Source organism: Oculina patagonica, chromosome 2 (genome assembly GCF_052425735.1).
Source record: "Oculina patagonica isolate OP01 chromosome 2, crgOcupat, whole genome shotgun sequence".
Classification (NCBI taxonomy): domain Eukaryota; kingdom Metazoa; phylum Cnidaria; class Anthozoa; order Scleractinia; family Oculinidae; genus Oculina; species Oculina patagonica.
The window spans coordinates 35,997,725-36,024,559 of NC_135759.1; the positions used below are offsets into that span (position 1 = coordinate 35,997,725).

At 38.3% G+C, this 26,835-nt stretch overlaps 2 protein-coding genes across 2 annotated transcripts in view; both read left to right on the plus strand.

The window, feature by feature from the left end:
- LOC144644453 (uncharacterized) overlaps positions 1 to 26,835 on the plus strand; it is an 86,075-nt gene that overhangs the window by 52,482 nt on the left and 6,758 nt on the right. The gene's annotated exons all lie outside the window — the stretch shown is intronic.
- On the plus strand, positions 1,848 to 24,510 carry LOC144644472 (uncharacterized). Its single transcript, XM_078503968.1, has 5 exons — positions 1,848 to 1,899; positions 5,221 to 5,316; positions 11,465 to 11,821; positions 22,378 to 22,763; positions 24,383 to 24,510. The coding sequence occupies exons 2-4, from the start codon at positions 5,247 to 5,249 to the stop codon at positions 22,743 to 22,745; spliced, it is 795 nt and encodes a 264-aa protein (XP_078360094.1). The 5' UTR covers positions 1,848 to 1,899; positions 5,221 to 5,246; the 3' UTR covers positions 22,746 to 22,763; positions 24,383 to 24,510.

Genomic DNA, 26,835 nt, shown 5'->3' on the forward strand with positions numbered 1-26,835 from the left:
ATACCATAAGATTGCTATGTTCTCGACAATTGTAAAAAATTTCGCTCAGCCCGGAAGTAAGAAATATTGAAACAGAAAACTGCAGAAAACCTCACGCAAACGAATGAATGGATGAATATCTCCATTTACTTTAGTAACCTAATGAGAATATTCTATGCCTGTTTAGAAATGCCAAGCGATTCTTAAAATTATTTTGGTTTCGAAGTGGACGAATTCAGGGCGAATTCTTCGAGCTTGTGCATACCGGCATGCCCAATGTCGAGAACGTGCAAGCTCGAAGAATTCGTCCACTTCAAAACCAAAATAATTTTAAGAATCGCTTGGCATTTCTAAACAGTATCGTCTATGAATAAGTAGCTCCAGTCTGCGTGAAGAGAAATTATTTTTGTATTCGATCTAACACAGTTTGTCATGGCTGGAGATCCACAAAACCACGAGGATACCTGTCCTAAATATCGAGTCACGACTCGAGCCAGGATTCTAACAGCGCTTTGGTTAGCCTCTATGAGAACTGGTTAGCTTTCACTGCCGTTTGCTTGCGGTTAGCTTTCACTCCAGTTTGCTTGCGGAAGCTTTTTGGTTGGGGCACTACTACTATATATAGTGTAAAAAATTACATTACAACGACTTTTACAGCTTCACACTGTTGAGTCCCGAGCTCGAGTCCTGAGCTCAAGTCCTAGCTCGAGTCCTGGCATTGACTTAAACAAAACCACTGTGTTTGATTAATATTTTTAAATGCCTTGAATACCAACCATTCAGCTGAAAGAACTTTCGGTCCAAATCCTTTGTAAACATTTTCCAAAGTTTCAAATGCTTTGTATATCCAGGACTTCAGAGGAGTTTAGTCCTTTGAATAGGCCAACGTTTGACTCAGTAACTGTCCTTCACGTTTACATGCCTGGATCAATGGATGGCAAAGGTAGCTCGACAAGACCCCGGAACCGGAAAAGACATCATTGCCTTGGCACGGTAATTATGGCATCATAAGCCGAGCTTCTCGACCAATCGCTGAGAATGTCCTTTTCTTATCTCAGTATTATATTCACATTCACTACAGGATATCAGATTATACTGACTTCGCAGTGAACTAGCATTAAATTTCTTTATATTCTAAGGGAAAACGGCTTTCTTCCTATAGAATCAACAAAGTCTATAGTAACCTACTAATTAACTTATTTATGACTTTCTGTTGTTTTGATAATCGCTCACCACAAAGCCCGGCATTCGACTAAATTTCAGGTTAATGGGGTTAATGTCCATTCTGACTTTCTGTCATTTTGATAATCGCTCATCACAAAGGCAATACGACTAAATTTCAGGTAGCTCTCAAAAGCGACCAATGCCGTGAAAAAAGGTCCCACGCGGTACGTGTGCCACATTAATTATTACAAATGGTAAAAGAAAAGGTCTTTTAGAATTTCATTATTCAAGCAATTAACCTGGCACAGGGAGACACACGAGGCCATTGATTTTGGAGTGCTTAAGTTTAGCAGCGAATTTGATTTATATTCTTAGGAAAAACGACTTTCTTACCATAGTATTAACCAAGGCTACAGTTAGCAAAGCAACTGATTAATCATTAACAAACTTTGCATTGATTCACAAATCGCTAATGGGATTTTAACACTTGCGACACTTGCAGGTTTCTCCTAAAAGTTCCATTGTGGCCTTCTGTCATTTTGAACATTGCCTGCCACAAACGTCATACTAACGCATATCGAACACTCTCAAAAGTGACCAATGAAAATAAAGGGTATACAAACGACAAATAATTTATTACCGATTGGCAAAAGGCGAGGTCTAAAAGGATTCCTTCATTCTTACAACCACGAGAGAGAGAGAGAGAGAGAGAGAGAGAGAGAGAGAGACACGAGGCCAAGATTTCTTTGGTTTAAGGTTGGTCAAATCAAAGTACATGTATTTTACTTCGCATTGATCAAATCAAAGGTTCATTTTGTTCCCATTTAATTTGCCTTTATTCACGTATGTCCATACAAATTCCCCGATCTCTTATATAACCTAATTCTTGACAGGTTCTTCTGTAATACAAAGGAAGTAAGACGACCGCCCGATGTTGAGGTTCATTTCCGGATTTGATCTTTTTTCCTGCAGTTTGTTTACAGTCTAGGTTAAAATTGCGTTAAAGTTTTGCTCTTCACATGGGATCAACTCGATCATATTTTCGGGCATTCTCTTTAAATGCTTTTCATTACACTTTGGTCGACCTTTGGAGTTTTGCGGTATTTGAACGTAAGAAATTCGATTTACTGTTTCCGATGAAACGCTACGATTTGTTCACCGTTTTTAACGGTTCTTCGAAAAAATAGAGAAACAAAGCATTTGTTCACTGCATAAATACATATTCCCCATGGCTAAAAATTCAATAACATTCAGGCTCTCCAAAACTTTAAAACGCCAATTCGAAACAGCATTTTGACATTGGAAGTAACTTGTCAGTAAATATGGAGCAAAATCTCGATTTCGCGGCTGAAAGTGAAAAATTAATTTCGATTTAAGTTGGAAACCTGCTCATAGTTGGGTTTTCGCTTTCAGACACTCCAAGCCCAAACAATAAAAACATGAAGTCCGCTACAGTAATTAAAACTCTTCACGCATCCACGAACGAAAATCACACAGAGATATTTGATATTTTGAAATTTCTGAAAGATAATTTCATGGCTGAAGCGAAATTTACTAATAAACTGAAACGATCATAAAATATAAGAGACGGTTTTCATGATGACAGAAATTCTTGTTTTGCAGCTATTTCTGTATGGCATATCATATTCTAATGTGATACATTTTCGTCCAGGCTTAATTTCGTTATTTTCGCTCAATGCTCCCAGAAATGAATTCACCGAAAGGAAATGAACAGGTACCACTGGTAATTTTGTACTTAACTTATCGAATAACGCGGAAATTTTACCCGCGACAATTTGGCCAGCCAATTCTATTCTGGGCGATTTCAGCGAAATCTACCCCCCGCGTAGGGCACGGAATTTCTCAAAACGTTGTTCGAAAGAGATGAAATAGATGCTCGTTGCTTTTTATTAACCCATATTATGTGAAACTCAGATTTTTTGGGGATTTGGAGGAATGGTAATTCAACCACTTGCGACGTCATCAATTTACACGTCAGGAGATTCTTGTGATATGCAACTAATGCAGGTTGGGTAGATCTTTCCATACGACTGTCCATTTTGAATATCGACTGCTGTTTCAACGACTCCGATTGAGTACTGTACGAATATTGAAAAAAACGAAACGAAACGATACGACGTCTTCTATTCGAACGACTAGCGAAAAACTGTCCACAAGCGAAAAAAACGAATACTAAAGTCTTTCAACTTAACACGAATACTAATGAGTAAAAGTCCCGTACGACGTATCACTAATTGACCCCTATGGGGCGCGGCTGACAAACAAACATTCGCCGCAACAACTGCATTCTGTCAGTGATCAGATTTTGGTGCAAAATTGGTGGTAAAATAGGCCAATATACCAGTACTTTATCAATGTCTCCTTTCCAGGGTTTTCCATTGATAAAGATTAAAACTTTTCAGGCTAGAAGAAAGCATGTACAGAGTAGAAGGTAGCGAGAATAAGAAGGCAGAGAAAAACGAAAAGAAACGGAGCAAGGAAAAAAATCGGAACGGTTCCGCAAAAAAGTCCAATTTTTGGCTTATCTGCATGCGCCAAAGTAAAATATTGTACATTTTTACATGAAATCATCCTCGTACCCAGGGTCTTCGTTCCCCTTGACCAGCGGTCGGGAAACGAGCGACCCCGGAAAATTTCGATATGAAGTCCGAAAATATCGGACTTCCGGTTGAATTGCGCAACAAACTTTTTGGTGTTTTACTTCCGGCCATTTTTATTGTTATTAAAGCCAATCAGATTCGATCCTGCAACGGAACTTTCGAGAGTCCCTCGTTTCATCAAGCCAGCGCATTAAGGAACGAAGACTCGAGGTACGAGAATGACATGAAATCTTCATCGAAATCTTGCTGCAGTGTGAGAAAGTGCATTTCTAACAAAGTTTAAAGAAATTTAGCACCGTATCGCCAAAAAAATCAATTTAACGGTTAAAAAAGGTGTTTTTGAATAATTTCAGCACTTTTCCCTTTGAAGGTAAGATTTCTAAGCATTTTTCAGGCAATTGCACGGAAAGAGTAGTATCTAAAGAACATGAAGGCCAACATGACCTTCGAACAACACCCAGGAAAATCTTCGGACTAGAAATTGTTCAGAATACAGAAAATTACTCTAAAGGAAAAAGTTGCTCGAAGAGAAAATAGTTTCTCGGAATATGAAAATTTGCAAAAAAGTTGCCGAGCAATTTGTGGACAGCCCTACCCCCGTGAAAATAAAGGGATCAGGGTTACTCAACATGTGGTATAACACCTGAGGAGGAAATTGCAATTTTCTATAAATGCTATAAGTACTTTCGTGGGAGGCTTAATTCCATTTCAAGATTTCAATCCGAGAACCTATGAAGTTTCTCTCTGCCACTGTCGGTCAAGGCTGGATTTAAATCACGAAGCAACAAACCACTGAGGCTGATAGGGCCGAAGAATAAGAGCGTTTACGTTTTTGGCGATACTCCATTACTGTTAAGCTATTTGGGTATTATGCTGTTTTATAGGTTTGAAATGGATCATAAATTGTGCCATTTTGGTATGAAAATGGGCATGGTTTTTAAGAAATCACTGCTTTAGACCGTGTTTACAGAAAGACATATATCTCTTTTGATCAGGCTTTTCATCCTTAAATGAAAAAAGAAAGTAATCAAAGTAGACGATCCAAAAAACATAATCATGACTTTGCGCGATTTGCTAGCTTCCAATACACAAACCACCAACTGGGTATGGATGGAAGGAAGAAAGGAAGGAAGGAAGGAAGGAAGGAAGGGAGGGAGGAAGGAAAAGAGGGAGGGAGGGAGGGGGGAGGGAGGAAGGAAGGATGGAAGGATGGAAGGGAGGAAGTCATTTATTTATAGTAATTTTATCACTGAAACTTCTTCACTAATAAAACACTATTATATCTTTACTAATATCCGTTCCTGGAAGATCACAGTTTTCCTCGCACTTCGCTCTCGGAAAACTGTTCGCTTGTTCGCTTCTCGGAACAGATAATATCCGCGGACAAATATCGGTGCATATTTCCGTGCCAAATGGAGGTTATCATTAATAACATCATCCCTTTGCTGTTTTTTAGACATAATTCTGTTAGTAGTCACAAGAATGAAGAGCATCCTTTTTGGTTTCATCTTGGTTTTGTTGCCAGCTTTGGGCGTCCCTGCTACTGTGCCTGGTAAGTTACCATAAAAGCTGAGAGACGTCACAAATCCTAATGTCAGCTGAAGAAAGTATGCCTGATCCCCGGGTAAGGGACGGACCATTATTTTTCTGGAGGGGGGGGGGGGATGAAAAATATTGAAAAAAATTGTTTGCAGGGCCTAAAAAGACAAAATAAATTGTTTGCAAACATCACATGTATTAAAAAAATAGTTTGCATAGAAGTCAGAGAAATTTGTACTAATCTATCAATGAAAAAAAAAACTTTCAAAAATGAAAGTATGAGACTAAATGTATATAGACTAAAAGTATGAAGACTAAAAGTATGTAGTTGTTTTCAGACAGTATACAGCGCTCAAATAAAATCATGATCAACATTTTATTTGACCAAATTGAATTTCAAAGTGGTCATATAGGCAATAAATTTACCTAATAAATTAGTAAATAGCTGATCCTTTTCTTAAAACAGTAACTTTATAATGAACAGTATTTTACATTTCATTGAATTAAACTTCATAAAAATCTATACACCCGTATTTTCTCAATTAAACACCTGGAGCATTAATTTTATTGAGATCCGGGGATTGAGAAAATACGGTTAAAATGGTAAGTGTTTTATGAAGAAACAACAAGCTATAACTAGAAGCTTACATGTCTAACACGAGCGGTCCGAACGGACAGTGTAGTGTTTGAGAGAGTTGTCACGTGACTCGTCACCAGTCGAGCTTGTATGTCTGGCAATTGTCAGACGAGACACGTCTGTCATGTTATTTGAGAACATGATCTGTCTAAAGAAGAATTTCACCCAACACGTTAACAGCGGTTTTTCATATCTTGCAGTAAATAAGGGAGGTAGTTAATGGCATCACTTATCAAACTATCGATTTTGTTAAAAAAAAACTTAAGCACATCACCTCAGTGACTAAAGAAGGTAGCTTACTTACTGAAAATAATTCGAGTCGTCCTGCCACGTTCTTTAATAACGTGATCTGTCTAAAGAAGAATTTCCCCCAACACATTGAAAACGGTTTATCAGATCTTGCAGTGACTTAAGGAGGTAGCTAGTTAAATGGCATCACTTAGCAAACTATAAATTTTGTTAAAAAAAACTTAAGCATATCACCTCAGTGACTAAAGAAGGTAGCTTTTGTACGGAAAATAATTAGAGTCAGCCTTGTGACATTCTTCCGCAATAATGATGTCCGTATGAACTTGCTACCAGGCTGACGTCTCAGCAAGCTCAAATTTTAATCACTCACTGCTAGCTAGCTCTCTCCTCTGCAGAGGCTTCTTTAGTGAGCGAAGGCGAAAAACACGGGGGAAAGAAGGGGAAAAACACAGTGTCCCCCGCGCGCTTTCGTTTCGTTTCTCTCCAGGCTCCGCGCGCTTACTTTTCACCTCTCCCCATTTCCCAGCCCGTACGAAACACGAAAGAGGCCTCTGCGGAGGAGAGAGGCTAGCTAGTGTGACGTTTATCCTTTACAAGTTTTAAGTGTCCTCTCATTTTACTTCCGGTATCTCCGGAATCCATTCTGCTTGCGCTATTACTCACGTGAATCTGTTGCCATCTCACAGAGTTGGGCACTGGCTATAAGTTTTTTATCAGTTTATTTTGGTGCAGTACATTTATCTTATGTTGCGATGACCTTTTTCCCTATTAACTGCCCAGAGCTCAAAATACAATATTAATCTCTTACTGCTAGCTTGCGTGACGTGTATCCTTTATAAGTTTTAAATGTCCTCTCATTTTACTGCCGGTATCTCCGGAATCCACTTAGAAGTCTTACATCAAGTATTTTGTTTGCGTTATTACTCGCGTGACTCTGTTACCATCTCACGGAGTTGTAAACTGGCTGTAAGTCTTTTATCAGTTCATTTTGGTGAAGTACATTTATCTTATGTTGCGAGTACCTTTTTTCTCTCAATTAATTGCCCAGAGCGCGTTCAGCCTTGTCGCGAATTTTTAAACTCATTGCTCTAGAACATTCGTGGACAATAACAAGCCAGTTCCAGTTTAATTTGCATATGTATGTCTACGTGCTTGTTCCACTTGACCGCGCAATTAACTGTTTACGTCTGGCGTAGCGGAATTCGCTTCCCCACTAAACTAACTCCATAAGTGTAAAACACTACACTAATAAATTGGGTATAGCTTTTCTGGAGTTTTCTTCGAAAAATAGATTAAATTATTGCGCTTTTCAAAAATGCAAGGACTGGACATTTAAAATTCAAGCAACGGTTTCGCTTTTGACTGCCGCCAATCTTCGTAGTGTACGTCTCAGAAAACGAAAAAGATGAGTTCAGAAGTGTTAATTGGTCGCCACCATAAAATATTGAATTAAATAATGATTGATTGCAGCAAAAGCGAACATCCTTTTTGTATCGGATCGTGGTTAAAAAAGATCGAAAAAAAATTGTTTGCAGGAAGGTGTTGTTAGAAAAAAATTGTTTGCCGAGGTGCATAGATAAAAAAAAAAGTTTGCAGAGAGAGATTTTCCACCCCCCCCCCCCCCCACCCCGGCCCCCTCCAGAAAAATAATGGTCCGTCCCTAATCATCACTTTTTTTAGCTCAGACTGTCGGCAAAATTACTTGTTCCGTCAGTACGTGCTGCATAAACGTCCCCTCAATACAACCGCAACCTAAAAATAACAGCATTTTTCTTCCGTTTTTTATTTATGACTTGATTGGTTTTGCTTCGGCACACACAAAACTCAGACCTACCTATCGAGTCTTTAATAACAACAATTATCAAAATATTTAGCCAACTAGGTTCTACGGGCCTCTTTGGCTACCTACACCCTTTTTATATAAGAACGTTAATTTTCGGCCGAGGCTGAACGTTCTTAACTTTTTCGAAGATTTGAGCCGAAAATGTTCTTAAAATTAATGTTCTGATTATTAAAATTTAAAAAAAAAAGTGACATTGCAGTAAATTCATTCCTAACCGATATGTACATGTTACGTCAGAAGTGAGTGATGACAATAAGGGAACAAAATGACTTTTTGAGGGAATATTGTTTATTTGCGTTCGCGCTCGGGCCACATATGACACTACAAGGAAGCAAATAAACAATATTCCCGAAAAAAGTCATTTTATTATGATTATTATCAATAAACAAGGCCAAATAACATCCAGATAGGTAACACATTCAGTTTAATGAAGTAAGCATCATGATTTTCAATTCAAATAACACAAGTACTTCGTCGCAATGAAAATTATACACGATGCTACTGAGGCTTATATCTTTTTGTGTAGTTGTAGTATAAAAGAGCTAGCTGCAGTGTCTCTGAAAATAATGAGCAATGGGTTGATTCACGGATAATAATATTTTACAAACTTAAGCTTACATTTTCCGATTGAACTTCGGCGTAAAATTCCTGCAACTGCTTTAGCAAAATTGGCTCGACCGGAGATACACAATTCAAGTGAACGCTATTTCGTTTCTCGCAAGACAACAAGGAGCTGCTCTCTTTGTCCCTTCGCCTTGTGAATTTGCTTCTAAATCCGATTTTTTGGCTGTATTTTGTCCCATTTACAACAAATAGACTTTGATTTTTCCTACCGAACACAATTCGCTTGTCGAAAAACTGTTCGAGACTCTTGCTGTACGCGTACGCACCTGAATGGTTTTCCCGCGTCAGCGACGCTGATTGGTTAAAGTTAATCGGATGATGAACAGAGAACCAATCAGCTGCAGGGCCGTTAATGCATTAACAGCCCGCTAGGAGTCATTTGCAGCCCGCAAAGCGCGTGTTTTCAATAGGGCGGTTTTCAATTTGGCCGCGTGTATTGATAATAATGTTGGTTACAGGTCAGGATTTGGATAAAGATTTATTCATTTAGTACACAAATTTGTCACTCACAACAAATGGGAAAAAATAAAATTCCTTATTTTTTTCTTTGTCCGTGAGCGGGCGGTATTCTTCAAATCCTGCGATCTGATTGGTTCCGGGAGCGGGCGGTATTCTCCAATCCGGCCCTCGACAGCGGGCGGTATCCGTTGCGAGATGAATCGTCGAGTGAATTTTCCGCGCGAAATCATTTTGCAGCGTTGTACGAACGAACACATGAAAGATTTGCTTTGCAAAATCGAAACCGCTGCTCACCAACCGCTGTAAATGTGAAAAGACAAAATAGAAGTGGAATAAAAGGCCTCGAAGTTCTTCTAAAGGCGAGTATTCATTTCTTGATCGACAAAATCGAGTTCTAGTTTCGTAGTTTGTGGTTGTTTGTCATTTCGCAATCATTTTCACGCCATTACGGTAAGCTGCATCGGTTTTAAACTTCAATTTTGAGTAAAAACTGCCTTTTTATCGGCCACTTTTTGCCAAAACAAAACTTTAGTTGCTATCATTCAAGAAAATGAGATTCTTAATTGCAAAACAGCCAAAATAATTCTCTCAATATTGTGCTTTACGTCCAAACTACGCATTTCATTCAGTTTCACTTTCGCACTGTTTATCACAAAGAAATTCTGCTGGGAATCAACGCAGAGTTTATTAATTCGTTAAAAACAAGTATGTATAGCTGTACTGTCTTTCAGTCAGATAATATTTTTTAGTCCGAGAATTACTATCCTACGAACACAGTTCCTTTCAAAACATTCATCGGGAAGCCGAAATCGATTTAAAAGTGTTCGGTTTTGTCAATGATATATTAAAATGCTTTGGCTTGATTTTACATTTATGCCATATTTTTTTGTTACTTCAATTTCTTTTATTGAATCTCTTAATATGCTAAACCTTTCTGTTAGTTCGGTTCATTTAAGAGAGGCTATTTTATTCCGAATTAAATAACAAACATTCAGCATTTTACACTCTTGCTAATCCGTCGATCGACACAACATTGAAATGACGAGCGTATACAAACAAAGATTTTGTGACACAATCTTCCTAGGTTTCTTTTTTAAAAAAAAAAAGTAGGAAAAAATAAAAACGTTATTCACCAGCCTTGGTCGGTCCGTATTGGGAAAAACTGTGCCCTCGGTCTTGGAACCGCCCTCGGCCTGCGGCCTCGGGCGGTATCCAAGACCCCGGGCACAGTTTTTCCCAATGCGGACCTCCCGGCTGGTGAATAACCTATATATATTTCAGCCTTGGGCACGTTCTTGGAATGTTCTTAAATTTTGGCCTTTTTTCATCCTCGACGTTCTTATAAAAAGTTCTTATATAAATAATAATAATAATATACATGAAAAAATTACTCGATTCTGATTGGCTAATTAATAAGTTGGCTAAGAGCAGTGCAGTTCAGTTGTAACACCAGTGCAAAAACTGTAACACCAGTGCAAATTACACATCGATATTCCGGATTAAACAAGGTATCCGGTTTTCTCCGAAGTGGCTCGTGTAATTTCAGCTTTTTTAAAAGGTATCCGGTCACCTCGCCACCAAGCAATCTCGCCACTAACCAACTCGCCACCAAAACTGGTGTATTCCTCGTTCTTTAATCCATGAGCCGAGGTGACTTTGCTAATTAATTCCGAATTGAACTCGAAACCGTATGATAACTTATACAAAGCGTGTATCACAAGTGATAATTGATTCGCGCTATTTCGCGTCCATTTACAAACCATGCAAGAAAAGAGCTGAAACAAAATCACTTTCACACTAAAGAACTGCATCATAATACAGTCGAAGCTCTCGTAAGCGGACACCCTCGGGACGCGAAAAAAGTGTCCGTAACTGGAGCTGGCCGCTTACGAGAATAGCATTTTCTTTGGGGTGTCCGCTTACGGGAGCTTAAAAACAAAGAAAAAGTCTAAATTGTCTAAGTCTGAAAGTGTCCGCGGCCGCTTACGGGAATGTCCGCTTACGAGAATGTAAAAATACAGAGTTTGTATGGGAATTAAAAACGGGGTTTCAAACAAGGCGGCCGTAAGTAGAGCTGTCCGCTCACAAGAGTGTCCGTTAAGAGAGCTTCGACTGTATTCTCTTTTAGAGAGGAAATAGCACATACATTAAAAACCATTTTGGTTTTCTTAGATTGTGATTTCAACACATGCAGAGATCATTTCATTTATAACATTATTTTAATCCTCGATTAAAAAACGCCAAATGAGTGCACCCTGATTCATTGCAAACAGACTTCATGTTATCGCGTGTTTAAAAAAAATTAATAAAAATACTTTATTGTCATTTCTTCTGAACTTTCATATCCAGTTGGCACTAGAGTCCTAGCACTCAGGGACGACAACAAGTATTATCCTGGTGTGGTTCAGCAGCGGCACCAGGATTTGACAATTGTAAGATTCGACGATCGGCCAATCACGGTCAGCTATCCCAGCGATGCGGAGTCCGAGTTTATTCCTGATATAGCGTACAATTTTTATCCGGGATCCCACGTGATTGCCAAGAAGGACAACCAAGTGTCTCACTGGAACATTGGCTTTATAACTGGGGTAGTAGGTAGCGGGACAGCACGGCGGTTTAAAGTGGTTATAGACGGCAACGCGACTCCGGAAACTTACAGCAACAGCCAACTTCGATTCCTTGCTAATCCTGACTCTGTACAATCAGGTAACTTTTACTCAGTTGATTACTCTGTTCCCATAAGTTTTCTTTCTTGGGTTGAGAATAAATAAATCCTCTCAGGCAGAGAACAAAGCACTTCGGATTAATATAACAATATAGTTGATGTTCGCGGGCGTAAATATGTTTTTGGCCCAACTCTGAGAGAGGCAAAAACTCATTTACGCCCAAGAACATCAACTCTATTACCATTATAATAATTTCAGAGGGCATTTAGAAAAGGAATCAAAACAGTAAGCGATATCTTGCCTATTACTGCCGTTGCGAGCAGGTACAAACACCTGACAACTAGCTTTACGATAACAGAAGATTGTGTTGCTTCAAAATCTACCTTTTTATCGAAAAATGTTCCGTAACAATTTTGTCGTTATAAAGCTCAAAAACAGTTTGCAATTGCGCCTAGACTCAAATCAAACGGAGCTTGATCATGAAATGCTGCCAGCCAGCAAGAAAACGGCGCGAACAGTTGAATGGTTTTCAGTTCTAATTGGCTGGCTTCGTTATTTTCTTGTTTCTGATTTGTCCACGGCATAAAATAGCCCGCAAAATACGTTACAATGCCCGATGAAATTATTGTAATAGAGGGGGGTTTTAAGTGTAAATTGCTTTTATTCAATAACAGAATATAAAAAATATGCTGTATTTAAAAACAAAATTACCGTATAGCTCCGTGTAATAGCTATTGTGCGTTAAAAAACGTCATTCCAAATTCCAAAACTATGAAAAAAAGCTTAGATATCAAGGAATCTTTGCTTAATTTCGTGATTCTCACCTTCTCCCGTCACCAAATGTAGAAAATACAAAATAACGACAACTCCGAAGACCATCTTGCAAACTTAAAATATAAGTATAAGCAAGAAGAAGAAACAGACAAACGAAAAGTAAACGTAATATTTCGGTTCTTATCCTAGGCGTCCCAACACACGATTCGATCGAATGTTACGTTTTATGTAAGCGTATCGAGTGGCCGTGACTAAAAACCTATGTTTTATCAGAGTTTAGAATATAGCCGCTGTATACGCGCGATGGAATTCTAGCGGGCATTATTTTTAATCGGGCGTGGCCGATTTATAGTTTACCCTTTGGTCGTCCTAGAGCATAGTCTCCTGGCGCGGCCAAAAAGACGGGGATAGCTTGGGGTTGCTACAAAACCGCTACGGGTGACGCATACCGCAATGGTTTTCATTTTAGTTTTGACAGGAAATCGTTGCAGGCACACTTGGTCGACTTTTGGGTTAATGTGTAATCAGGTTGTGTTTTTTTGCTTCGGCGGAAGGACAGAGAAAAAAGCTTACGGGGCAAAGTACAGTATGGGGCCCAGTTCTCGGCCACTTTTGACGTAAACTTGTATTTCTTACCTCAGAAGAACCGCGGGAACTTGAAATTTCTCCCAGAGCTAGCTACATTATTCAGCTTTTTGGTGTAAAGCTATCGACTGGTCAAAAATTAATTTGCCCGAGCAATAATAAAAATAAAAGCTCCATTTGTGGGCCCAGTTCTCGGCCACCTTGGCCCAGTTCTCGGCCACTAAAAGCTTGTGCGTAATTATCTGTAAAAAAAATGCTCAATTAATTTTCACAGTCATAAAATCACTCTGTAAACCTATTTATGTTATATCGATCCCAAATTATTTTTATGAGGCTTTGTTTTACTTTAGAAAAGAAGGATTGTAACGCGCCTAGTTGCCTATGTGCAGGTTCTGGCAAAACCGCATTGTGTGACCCGTGCATTTAGATGGTTTATTTTGCAGTAAAAAGGTCTTGAAAGATTTAGGTGTTGTAGAAATAATAGACAAGACAAGAGTCAGCTCAAAACTTAGAGATAAGATTGAACTTTATTTTTAAAACATTTATTTCTTTCATTCTGGCAGCAGCAGATGAAATTATATTAAAAACCAAGCGCTAAGCTGTGATAGCGAGCAGGGTGGCCGAGACCTGGCAAATACGCAAAAGTCGCAAAAAAAACTTTCGAAGTAAATTAAGACCAAAAAATACAACGGTTCAACAAAAAGTTAACTAAAGCAGAAAGCTGAATTATTCTACGTTTCACATGCCAAAAATTAGCTCGTATGGTGGGGGCTTTTGGATAAAATACGAATTTAACTACATCCATGAATTTTAAGGAGCCGTAAACAAACAAATTTTTCGGGAATGCAAATTCACCTACCTCCGCGTAAACTCGACGTGTGAGCTTTCTATATCGAATTGAACGATCAAACTCAAGATACTTAAAGCACATGAATCAGTCTATCGTTTGAAGGAAATACCTTTTTCTTTTAATTCAACTGGAGTGTGAAAAAACGCGTTAAACACAAAGTGGCCGAGAACTGGACCCGGCCGAGAACTGGGCCCCATACTGTACTGATATTCACCATTGTGAAATTGCACTTACTTTGACAAGTTAAAGTTATTTTTGTAAATGAAAAAGGTAACGTCATTGATGTCACGCAGTGTTTTTTTTAGCAAACTAGATGGTTTGCTGGTTTCTGACTATGAATGGGGGTGTGATCTTGCGGTATATTTTTTGAGCCTGACTCCGCCGTAAAACTTTTTTTTTTATTTAGCAAGAACTGTGTTGATTTTCATTTCTGAACAATTGGTCGTCAAGTCGTTTGTCACAAAGAGTAGAATGTTTATACAGCATGTTTTGGAATTATTTTAGATTTGGTTAGTAAGACGCTTCTGAAGACCTGAGCAAAACATTGGTAATGTACAGTATTAATAGGAACTTGAATGGAATTTTTCACAAGTTGGATAAAGGTATCAACTGAAAAAAATGGACTTCAAAATGAGAACTTGGATTTTGTTGTAATTAAATTTTATCGCGGATTGGATGCATAATATCACGGCTTTGAAAGTCTTCAAATAATTAGAAAGGTTCCTTTTTTCCTTTTGATCTTATTGTTATTTTCATGTATTGATTATTCGAAAGTGGTTTTCGTTGATACGAAAAAAAAAACGGGTTTTCACTGAATTGCTTGAAGTATTTTTAGACGTGATAATATTGGCTTAATCAAATTACATTGTTCACGAAATATTTGTTATTCTTTTGTCTTGAAACTTTGAGGAAATTGAAATTTTTGTTTGACAGTAGTGTATGAAAGGCATTTTATAGAACTGAATAAAAAATAAGAAACATTGATAAAGGTTATTTCAAAGATTTATTTTGCCTGATTTTGAAGGGTTTCAGGAGTTTTAAAGAGTGCTGGTAAACGGCTGTATGTTGTTTGTGATTACGGATCTTATTTAGTTTCGAACGCTCTAATTTTTGAAAGGTTAAAACAGGTTAAAACCGGGCGGTTTCATGAGTTTTTTGGGTAGAAAGGTACGGTGGTGGTCAAAAAAAAAAATGTTTAGAAAGGAATGACTGTAGTAGCACGTAAGTCGGAGGTTTGCGTGAGTCACGGGGTATAGTATGCGTGAGCTGGATTTCCGGCGTCATAACGGCATGTTTTGTTAATCGGGCGTGGCCGATTTATAGTTTACCCTTTGGTCGTCCTAGACGATAGTCTCCTGTCGGCTAAAAATTACGGGGATAGCCTGGACCAATCGGTTTCATTTCAGTTTTGACAGTAAATCGTTGTAGGAATACTGGGTCGACTTTTGGGCTAATCTGCAATCTGGTTCTCTTCTTTGCTTCGGCGGGAGGACAGAGGAAAAAGCTTAAGGGGTAAAGTACTAATAATCACCATTGTGAAACTGTAGTTGCTTTGACAAGTTGAAGCTATTTTTGTAAATAAAAGGGGTAACGTCATTGATGTCACGCAATGTTTTTGTGGGAAACTTTTGAAACTAGACGCTTTGCAGGTTTCTACAAATAGCAGTGTGATCTGGCGGTACATTTTTTTGAGGCGGACTCCACTTTAAAACTATTTTTTATATATTTAGCAAGAAGTATGTCGATTTTCATTTCCGCACAGTTGGGCGTCAAAGTCGCCTGTCACAAAGATTAGAATGTTTGCACAACTTGGTTTGGATATATTTTAGATTTGACTAGTGACGTTAGTAAGACACTTCTCAAGACATCAGCAAAACATTGGCAGTGTACAGTATTGGTGTGAACTTGAATGAATTTTTTACGAGATCAGTAAAGCTATCGAATAAAAAGATGACTTGAAAATGAAAACTTCGAATAATTATAATTAAATACCAATTGAATTTTAGATGAGAAATTCCGGAAGTGACATCTGTGTTTAAAATAGGAATTTTTGTACAACTTAAAGTTCCGATAAAAAGACCACATGTTTGGTAAAAATCACAGACAAACATGATCAGGAAAACAAAACAGGCCAATTGGTTTTATTCACGAAAATACAACTTTCTTGAGAATGAGTTTGTAAACAAGACAATGAAATCGAATTACATTTCACACGAAATTTGCATACATTTGAACTTGCAAAAAAGAAGTATCTCTGCCGAGACATAATAGCGTCAGACCTTACATTAATAATTATTGTATTCTGATCTGATTGTTATTTTTTATGCATAACTATTTGAAAGTGGTTCTCATCGATGAAAACAAAACGGTTTTTCATTCACTGCTTGAAGTATTTATAGACGTGAAAACATTCGCTTAATCAAATTACATTCTGCACGAAATATTTTGTATCCATTTGTCCCGAAACTTTGAGGAAATTGAAATCTTTGTGGACAGTACTGCATAAAAGCAGTTTATAGAATTGAATAAAAAGATAAGAACCATATTGATAAAGGAAATTTTAAAACTTTATTTTGGTTCATTTTGACGAAATTCAGGATTTTCAAAGACTGCCAGTAAACGGCTGTATGGTAGCGGGCAGAAGTCGGTTCGTTCTGAATTTTTCAATACGGTATACAAGTTACAGGTCAATAAACAGACCCTCTGTACAGTAAAAAACGTTTTGGGAACAAACCATTGTGAACTCGTTTTCTATGTTGATCAGTAAAAATCCTTAGTACGACATGGGGCTTGTTATCAAGTTTGTTTGTACGTTAATACTGCAAGGTGTATAACCTCAGAGAATTATTATCAGTGTGTTTTGTTTTATTAGCGGTTTATACTCCAAGGTCTTGGAATGGGAGATCAAAATTAAGGCAAATTTCTGATATTATCTGATTGCTTGGCACAGATTAGTACGATACTTAATTGGTTAGGAAATTTAAACAAACATTAAATTGAATGAGAGTAGAAAGGGAGGGACAGGTGGGGGTGAAAGGCTAAGGAGATGGAAAGGGAGGGAGAATTAAAATCCATGCTTGGTTATATCACGCAACCTTTGACTTCTGTTGTTTTCTCACAAGAACAAAAATTAAGATGGGGTTCTACCTGAATTTGAATGGAACTTTAAGAGATTTAAAGAAGGGATTGAATAAAAGAATGGAAACACCTTCAAACAGTTGACCCCCTTGCAAGAGCACTCCGGGTTGTCAGGAGACTGTTTGGTGTCCGTCCACCAATTTTTAACTTCAAATTTTAAAATCACATTTAATCTTCAATATTTCTTATTTGTCTACATTTTACTAATCCTTTGAGAAAAACTATCGCCTCCCAGACATCCCCCAAAATCGTGCAAAAATTAACAAAATACTGCAAAACAAATATATATGGGATAAGTAAAGCTTTTTTGGATTCCTTGAAACGCGGCTGAAATGGTTTTCAGTGTTTTCCAGCCCTTATACTTTGGGTCAGTACTACTATTCTTTACCAGTTTCTATTACAGTAATGGTATGAAACAAATACCTAATCATTGGTCAATAAGTTGTGATCATTTTCTTGACAATAGTACCTGATTAGGAGTTGTATACTGTTCCATTAAAGTGTAAGGACTGGAAAATACTGAAATGCGTCAGCCACCTAAAGCGTTGGAAAACTTGGTCTTCAGGTAAAACCCCGCCTTTATTAAAAGGCTGCACTTTGCTAAGTGTTACAAATTTATATTTTCTAGACGTCTAGCTCAATCGTTTATTTGTATTGTGCGAAATATATTTTTATAAATTGAGACCATTTATGTCATTAAGTAATAATGCAATCTTGAAAACATTCCAGATTTTCATTATTAAATAAAAACACGAAAAATTCAAATTTGGGAAAACAAGCCTGTCAAAATGACGTTGCCATAGTGATTTCAAGTTACTGGCACAATAACTAATCCTACCAAAGTATTGCGAGATAAATTTTCGATACACGCGCAAAGTTTGGCAGCGTTTGGTTGAATCTTGAAAAAGTTATAAGCGTCAAAAGTCAGCGAGGGCCTCAAAAGCCCCCCCCCCCCCCCCGGCCTGAATAGGTTTAAGTGACTGTTTTTGCAGTGATTTTTACTGTACTGTACCCTGCCTTTCAAGTCAAAACAGATAGCTAATTATTAAGCGCCCGATTTTAAGCTTCTCAAGCTTCTCAAGCTTCTTGTTCTTTATAATATAGATAGGAGTCTACGCGCGCTCTGATTGGCTAAAAACCTATGTTTTATCAGAGTATAAAACATAGAAAAATCATGTTTTATTGTTTTTCGTCAGCTTTCCTCGAGTGCTTCGCGCGTCGTTGACTGTTCGTTGGCTATAACCACTCGTATCCAACAAGGGCGAATGGAATAATTGTTTTATTAAATTCCTTTTTAAGTATAAATCCACTGGACATTTCATTTTGATGTAAACGAAGTGAGGCGAGAAAAATTGTGGCGCGGTGTCCACTGCTTGAGTTAATGAAACTCGCAAGGAAAGCGAGCGAGAGAGTTTTCTTTCGAAGATTTTCTTCGACAATCTCCTCTTAAATCGTCTATTCATGCTGGAACTTGATTGTGACAACAATTAAGGTTTACGGGAATATCCAAAGCAATAGCTTTTCTGGAAATTATACGCCTTGTTCAACTCGAACGAAGCAAGGGACGGATGTCATCGAGTCTATTATATTATGCTGAGACGAAATTGCACTCGGTGCAGTTGGTGAAGTTTATCGAAGTTCAAAAAGGCAAGATCAAGATTAAAAGGTAACAAACTTACCTGAAATGCTTAGCCTTATTTTACGTCGAATACTGAATGAAATTGTGTCACTTTTCTGGTCTTCCCGTAAACTATTTTCTGCTTTTTATCTTTGTTTACTCGCTCTTGTTGTACATATTTTTAATTAAACTTTTCACTCGCGGTGTCTAAAGCAAAGAAAGAAGCCTAAGCCATGTTTTATACTGTCATAAAACACTCCGGGCATTTGAGAACACTCGAGAAATGTAGAAAACATTCGCCTGCGGCTCATGTTTTCTACATTTCCCTCGTGTTCTCAAATGCCCGTCGTGTTTTATGACAGTTTCTCAAACTCATTAATAATTCATGACGTTATAAGCCAACCAGAGCGCCCCATTCGGGTCAGGTGGATGAGTTGGAAACTCAATGAAACACCAGTTGAAAATCACTAGTGTTTCATCACGTTTTCATCACTAGTGTTTCATCACGTTTTCATCACTAGTGAAAAAATTGTTCTTAATCTGCATATTCATATATTACTCAAACACAGCTTTACATGAATCATTAATTTTTAATAAACAATGACCAGGAAAAACATTTCAAATTAAAAACTGACAAGCCTAAGTCATTTGAAATTAAAGTTTACAGTACATTTCTTAAAGTCGCCAAAACAGACTGGCATAGTATCCATATCCACATTCTGAGAAACTTAAGCGGCGTAAGCGGCGTAAGCGGCTGAACTTAACGGCTTAACGGCTTAGCGGCTTAACGTAAGCGGCTGAACTTTGTGCAATTCATACTCTTTAAAAACTCCACCAACCTCGAGTATTGGAACATTGACACTTCGCACTCGTTGCCAATCCTCAAAAATCCCTATTGCCCACTTATTTTTATATCTGGTAGACTTCGGTACTGCTCTCTCTACGCAAAGTTCTTCTTCCTCGATTGTTTTCGGGGAGCGAAACCTTCCTTCGGCCATGGCAAAAACAATATGTAAATCCCTTCAAGTTCACAACGCTTTTAGAATACAAATTTGGTGCAACGCGAAACTATTGGATAATTAAAAACAAAAGCTCACAAATACAATGAATGCCGACTGAATACAACAAATCACACATACAAGGCATTTTAAAGAAAAATGGGAAAAAATACGACACTGCATAATTTTGTATTGTTTCTTTAGAGAAGTCATTTCAAAAACTCGTGCATCGTGTTTCATCACGATTTCCAAACACTCGAAAACAGATGAAAGCACTCGGCCGAAGCGGCCTCGTGCTTTCATCTGTTTTCTCGTGTTTGGAAATCGTGATGAAACACTCGCACTCGTTTTTGAAATAGTACATAAAACATGGCTTAGGCTTCTTTATTTGTTAAATAGAACATAGCTGAAAACTATAGAAGCCTGGTATCCCGGATGTGCGAATTGTTTGTCGAATTTCGCTGAACGACTTCGTCGACTTCATCGACTTCGCCTCTATTCTCTTGTTTTGTTGTTTAAATGATGCTTTATAATAAAAGCAGCAAGTTTTTATCAGTGATCAGAAACGCTTTACTTGCTTAAAGTGCCACTATGATCAAATTTTCGATTTCCATTTTTTTACATTTTCGTGTACAATAAGACTTTCTTACTGACCTTGCCAATTTTCAATCCATTACGAACATCAGAAGCCGTTTTATTTTAACCTTTATTTCCGATAATTTACGGCCGCCATTAAACAGCCTTGTTCCAAGGCTTGGTTGCGAACAGGGAGAAAATGACGTCAAAGGCTACAAATACCTCACGGGTTGAAATTATAATAACAATATGTATTGAAACTCACGCGAAAAGCAACAAAAACATTGGGCTTGTTTTTCACGCAATTTTCTATGCTGATTGTTATTCTAAGGTATGTAATAAGGTTTACAGAAGGATCCGAAGCAATAACTTTTCTGGAAATTATATGCCTTGTGCAAGGCGAACGAAGCAAGGGGACGGCTGTCCGATCGAGACTACTATATTATGCTGAGACGAAATTGCACTCAGAGTCGGTGAAGTTAAAAAAAAAAGACAAGATCAAGATTGAAAGGTAACAAACTTTCCTGAAATGCTGAGCCTTATTTAACGTCGAACACTGAATGAAATTGTGTCAGTTTTCTGGTCTTCCTGTAAACAGCTGCATGCTTTTCATCTTCGTTCAGTCGCTCTATTATACGTACATTTACAAGTATTTTTAATTTAACTTTTCACTCGCGGTGTCTAAAAATCTATATCATAAAGCAAAGAAAGAAGCCTAAGTTATGTTTTGTACTGTCATAAAACACTCCGGGCATTTGACAACACTCGAGAAATGTAGAAAACATTCCGGCGCCTACGGCTCATGTTTTCTACATTTCTCTCGTGTTCTCAAATGCCCGTCGTGTTTTATGACAGCCGTATAAAGCATGGCTTAGGCTTCTTTATTGCGGGCCCAAGAGAGGCCCGCAACCCTAATCTTGACAGTGACCAGCGGATTGTGTTTTACGCGTGCGCGCCACGTTATTAAAAAGCGAAGAGAAAACGGAAGTTGAAAATTTTGTTCTTCCACTAAGAACGATCGGAATGCGAAAAATGTGTCAATCACGACAGTTTGTCGTAACACCGGAAGAGAAAATCTGTTCTCCAAGAACGATTGTCACATATTGCAGACTTGTTTTACGGGTGTTGCTTTTGCGAAAATTTGCTCTGATTGTATCACATATAAACCACGGCAAAGCGAATGATTCCAACAACGGTTATTCTCGAGAAATTCGTTATAACACTGACAACATAGCGAGTTTATGCTCGTCTACACTCCAAAAAAAAACTGTCAATCAAAAAACAACTCCGACTGGTTCGCGGCTCGAGTCCGGTTAACCGTGATGCGTTACTCGAAATAATTGTCTTTTGTCCAGTGATTTATCATTGATCGCGTCACGTTAATTAGACTTTCAAAAAAGAACTCATGAGGTCGACTTGTGGCAAGTCTACACGTTAATAAAAGGCGAGCACAACATAGCGAGTTTACCGACTGAGAAAAATCACATCCCAATTCACACCGCGTGCTCGATTACACTTCCCAAAACGATGAAAACATGCATTCCTTACTTGATGCGTTACTCGGAATAATTGTCTTTTGTCCATTTTATTATTTATTTATCGACACTGCCATCTAAAATTGCGCACTCTCGTACCAGTAGCTTTTCTAAGTGCGTCAAGGCCCGCACTTTCTAACCTGTGGTTACCACTAGTTTGTTAAATAAATTCGAAAGCGTTTTCTCCCATACAAACCTTTATAAAATTCAAACCGTTGTAACACAACACCTCCATATGCCACCAGGAGAGAGTCACGTTTCGCGTATTCAAGCGATTATTATGTTAAAAACTTCTCTCATCGTGAGCTTGGGTCGCCTGTGGTAAACATCGAGTTCTTATGCTTGTGTTTATGCTTACGCGTAACGCCGACGTTTGTTTTCGCTTGGCACAAAAAACTTATGCTTGCACTTGTACGACATGTGCTCGCGCTTTTGCTTGCGTCGCAAGTGAAAACCAGGCTTAAAGGGAGATCTGCACGGGACTGTCAAATAAACGGTACTATGTTTTGTTTATGTGAACAGTTGGAGCCCGTGTGATTGCCCGCGGCCCAAGGGTATACGGTGATTATTACTACAGAGGCTTCGTCGTCGATGCTGAGGGCTCCTCCTTGTCCATCAGACTTGATAACGGTAATAACGTTGACCACTCAAAGGATGACACGGAAGCTGTAATTCGCGACGAGCTTCCTTCCCCAACTTCACTTACCGAAGGCACACGTGTTATTGCTACTTTACAACCAGACGGTGATGAGTACGCCCCTGGAGTCATCAGAGCCCAAACTGGAACAAGTACTGACCGGCCGAGGTATAAAGTTAGGTTTGATAACCATGAGGGGCCACCTACACCTACAAGACATTACTACCATATCAGGGTTGTTCCTGGCCAGTGAACGTCTGTGTGGAAACAGGTACTGTATGTAATGTATAAGAAGCGCAGTCTGCCAAAGAAAAAATGGACCCCCAGGTTCTAGACAAGAAAAAGGCTCTCCGATATAGACAACCATGCGCAACCGGCGAATATCTAAACAATACTATTACAGTGCTTTCTGTCTCGAACCTATGGGCTGGTAGTTGCCGTGCCCAAGGATTACGGGTTTCCTTTTTTCCTTTTTCGTAGTCGCAAACCTACATGTCGATTGATTGATTGATTGATTGATTGATTGATCGATCGATCGATTGATTGATTGATGGATGGATGGATGGATGGATGGATGGATTGCAGACGGTTCTCGTATCCCGCGAAGCCACGTGTTTGTTTTCCAGCGTGGAAACACTGTTACTGAAATCATGTCCGTAGTAAAATTGTAAAACTGAAACTATAAATTCGTTTCAAAAGCTCCCGTCGCTTCGAGATTTTACCTACAGTGTGCTCGATAGTTGCTCTAGCCATCGCTTTCTTTCATAACCGGAAACTTACAATTTCATTCACACAGCATTAAACTTTATACCTTTTCAAACAAAATAATTTGGTTCTTATGCAACCCCTTGTAAATCATACCTCTCAAAGCCAAGAGTCACGGTCGCATTGATGTTTCATGTCGTAAAGCTTAGGGTCGTTTTAAAAGTGTTTGCATTTACATTTTTCTTTTAATCACTGATTTGTACGTATAAAACAGAATGTGATTGTTGATGGACCTTCACTTCCCGCATAATTGGCCTTTGTTGTCTTGTTTATAGAAAGGGCAGCTATCTAATCAGCCCATAGGTCCGAGATGTAAATACTCTATTTTCTCTATTGTTGACCACGAAATTCCCTGCTTCAGGTGGTGAACAAGTCGAGCAAGTATTATGAAAAGGTCACTGCATGCTGTCGTAAATAGAAAAAAAATTGAATTCTAGTGTAGAATCTGAACTAAGGAGGCTTGTGACTAATTGGTGTTTTGAAATCATAATGATGATTTTCTTTAATTGCCGTTATCCAAGCTACATTGTTGTCAATGACAGCAGAATTTGTTTTCTCCGATGCTTCATAACAGCCCTGTGGATCCTAAATCCAAAACGAGGGAACCGTTTCCACCAAAATGGTCTCCCACTGATCATGAAGGACTTAAAACAGCTGTACATGGAAGAAGCCCCGACTGTAGAATTAGTTATTTTAGTTTTGCTCCTAGTCTTCTGGAAAAGTAGTGCATAGCATAATACAGCTTCTCGCATCTACAGAAGATAACATTTTATTGTTATGTGGATCCAGTTAAAAAATACCATAGAAAATATTTGTTTATAGACTGAAAAATTATCAACTGAAGATGCGGTAAAACAGTAAATGGACGCGTAGAAGCTCAAGGTTGCGGAGAAAGGCTATGCGACAATTTGGCTTAACGCACTGTAAGCAAAACTGACCTACGTTCGAGGCAGAGCCGGGAACTTATACAATCAGCTATATATAGCCTTTAAGCCCATTGCAGGGCTTAGCAACATAAAGATCACAGAAAACATATTTTATATTTCTGATATTCTATGGATAACTAAAATCATTGCAATTTCTTCCTCTAAAAATAAGATTTTTCATGTGTTTATCCTTTGGCAGGAAGACGCAAAGTTGTCCCAAAGCAGCCTTTCCAGGACTGGTGAAACATAATTTGCCCTTTTTAGTGGTTCAGTTGTAATCACATCAGCTGTTTAGGCGGCAGAAAACGTATCTAATAAAGAAAACGCTTGGGCAATTATATCTTGTATTCATCTTTATCTATGGGTGATGTCACTACAGAGGCAGTACTGTTCATCGGGATTTGAAAGATAGATAAACGTTTATTGTTTATCTCACGACGTAGTCATGATCGACTGCTCCACAAAAAGCAAAAAGACCAACAGTCGATTGATAACAAAGTAAACCCACAGAGGAACAAACCTAGTCGAAACGTCGTGATCAACACCTTAAAGTGACTCTAACGTGACACAAACGAATACTAAACGTTCTTGTTATTGAATGTCAAATGACAGTTCTCGACATAGGGACACTCGCTTTTTTTAAGGGAACCTCGTTTTTACCAAAAGAATGTCTTATTTCAACAACGACGTTCCTTGAAAAGTATCAGCACACGCGAACTACGAACATATCCCTTTGTGGGTCAGAATCTTAAAGGCACGCAGAAAATATGAAGGCAACGAAAGCAACATGAATTCCAACATTAAGAGGCTGTCTTTTTAAAAACGGTCTGGTCGATCTGGCTTTCGCAAGACTTTCATGTACTTATACTACTTATACTAAAGCCACAATCTGCTAGAACGGATCATTTATTTTTTCGAGTTTTGAAGGATTTTCGGTTCACCCGAACGAGCGCTCGCAACGACCAACGTCAAAGTTTAAATTTACCACAACTTTCAAAAAAAAATTTAACGAAAAGTAATAACTTCTGCAACAAAGAAACACCACAGCCAGTTGAATTATGTCTTTTCAATAACTTAGCGAAATTGACATATCCCATGCCTAGACTTGAAGTGTCCCTCTCAGTCCCCTTATTTTTTCTTGGACATTTAAATTTATCACGCCAACTTTGATGAACAGCGAGCTCGAATCAAGCTAGCAGCCAAACATAAACGACAAACCTATCATACAGCTTGATGAAACACGCGAAAACGGCTCGAATTCGAACTTTATTTTTTTTAAAATGAGGCGGTCTATTTCAATTAAACCAACGCAGCCGAAATGTCGATAGAATAGAAAATGTTACTTCAGGAAAAAAATCTTGCGACAACGTCTTAATGAAATATTTATAACTGTGTAAACTTGCCAAATTTCGACGATCTCCATATTTGCCGCCATTTTGAGGAATTCGTCAGGACGAGGCGTTTCTTTATAACTTGCCTCGCAACATACCTAAATTAAAACCACCGGAAATACAGAAAAATAGGGCCCCAATGGGTCCATGTGTTTTGCTGCTAGAGCAAAGTCTTAGGGAACATGTTGATGAAAGACAAGTGAGTCGAGATTGAAATCCAACGTCTTTTATTGTCTGTCACTTGTGTGCAGGTTAATAATTGCACTATATTGTAGTCACTTTGTGTTAATTCAATCCTGATAATTTTACTGATCAAAATTCAGAAATTATAAATAATCGCACGCGCACCGGCGTACAACAACAGAAAGACGGCGTTGAACGTAACGCAAAGTTCATTTTGAAAGCGAAAGTTTACAAATAATTATTATCATTCGTCAGTCATCCCTTCACGCATGAACACTCGTCGAATTTCAGTGTCTTCACAACAAGATCGGAAGATCGATAAGGACCAATTTTTGATTCTGCGAAAGTTCGTTTTCTTAAAGTTTTAGAAATTTGTGAAGTTGGAGGATTCACTGAGGACTGCGTAGCCGAAGATGCAGTGGCTCGCTGGACATCAAATTCTATTTTTCACGGCGTTTAATTAATCTTCACAAAATAAACATGTGGCGCCAGCGCGTCTGGCAGTCAAAAATTCATTTTTCAAAAAACTTTCCCTTTCCAGCTATTTTAGCGGGGCTTATACTATAGTACCTACCTGTCAGTCGTAGAAAAGCTGAAATTTAAGGATGAACTGTTTATTAAATGAAGACCGTATTATTTTTTAATAACTAGTAAACAAACTGGTCGCCACGCATTTAAACACGAACTGACGAATGTTGCATCTGATGCAGTGAATCTGGTGAATGAGAACTTCCTTTAATATTTCTTTGTTTTCGACGGTGTGCACCACTGAATAAGTTTCTTTCCCATTGTGATGTTACTAGTATTAATTCGTTTCTAGCTGTCTTTTATATAGCTCGAATACAGCTACAATTAGCGGTGCAGCCTACCAGCATGGTATATTCCTTTCCAGCTGTCTTTGCGTGACAAGTTACACGTTCATACATTTTATTTTAAAATATGAAGTTCAGAGTTAATACAGTACTAGTATGCTGTAGACAGTGTAGACAAGGTGAGGGTAAGTTTATTTTCAAAGCGAAAGTTTACAAACTGTGCACTAACCGGTCCTTTGGAGAAAATATTTATGACCTTCGGCGAG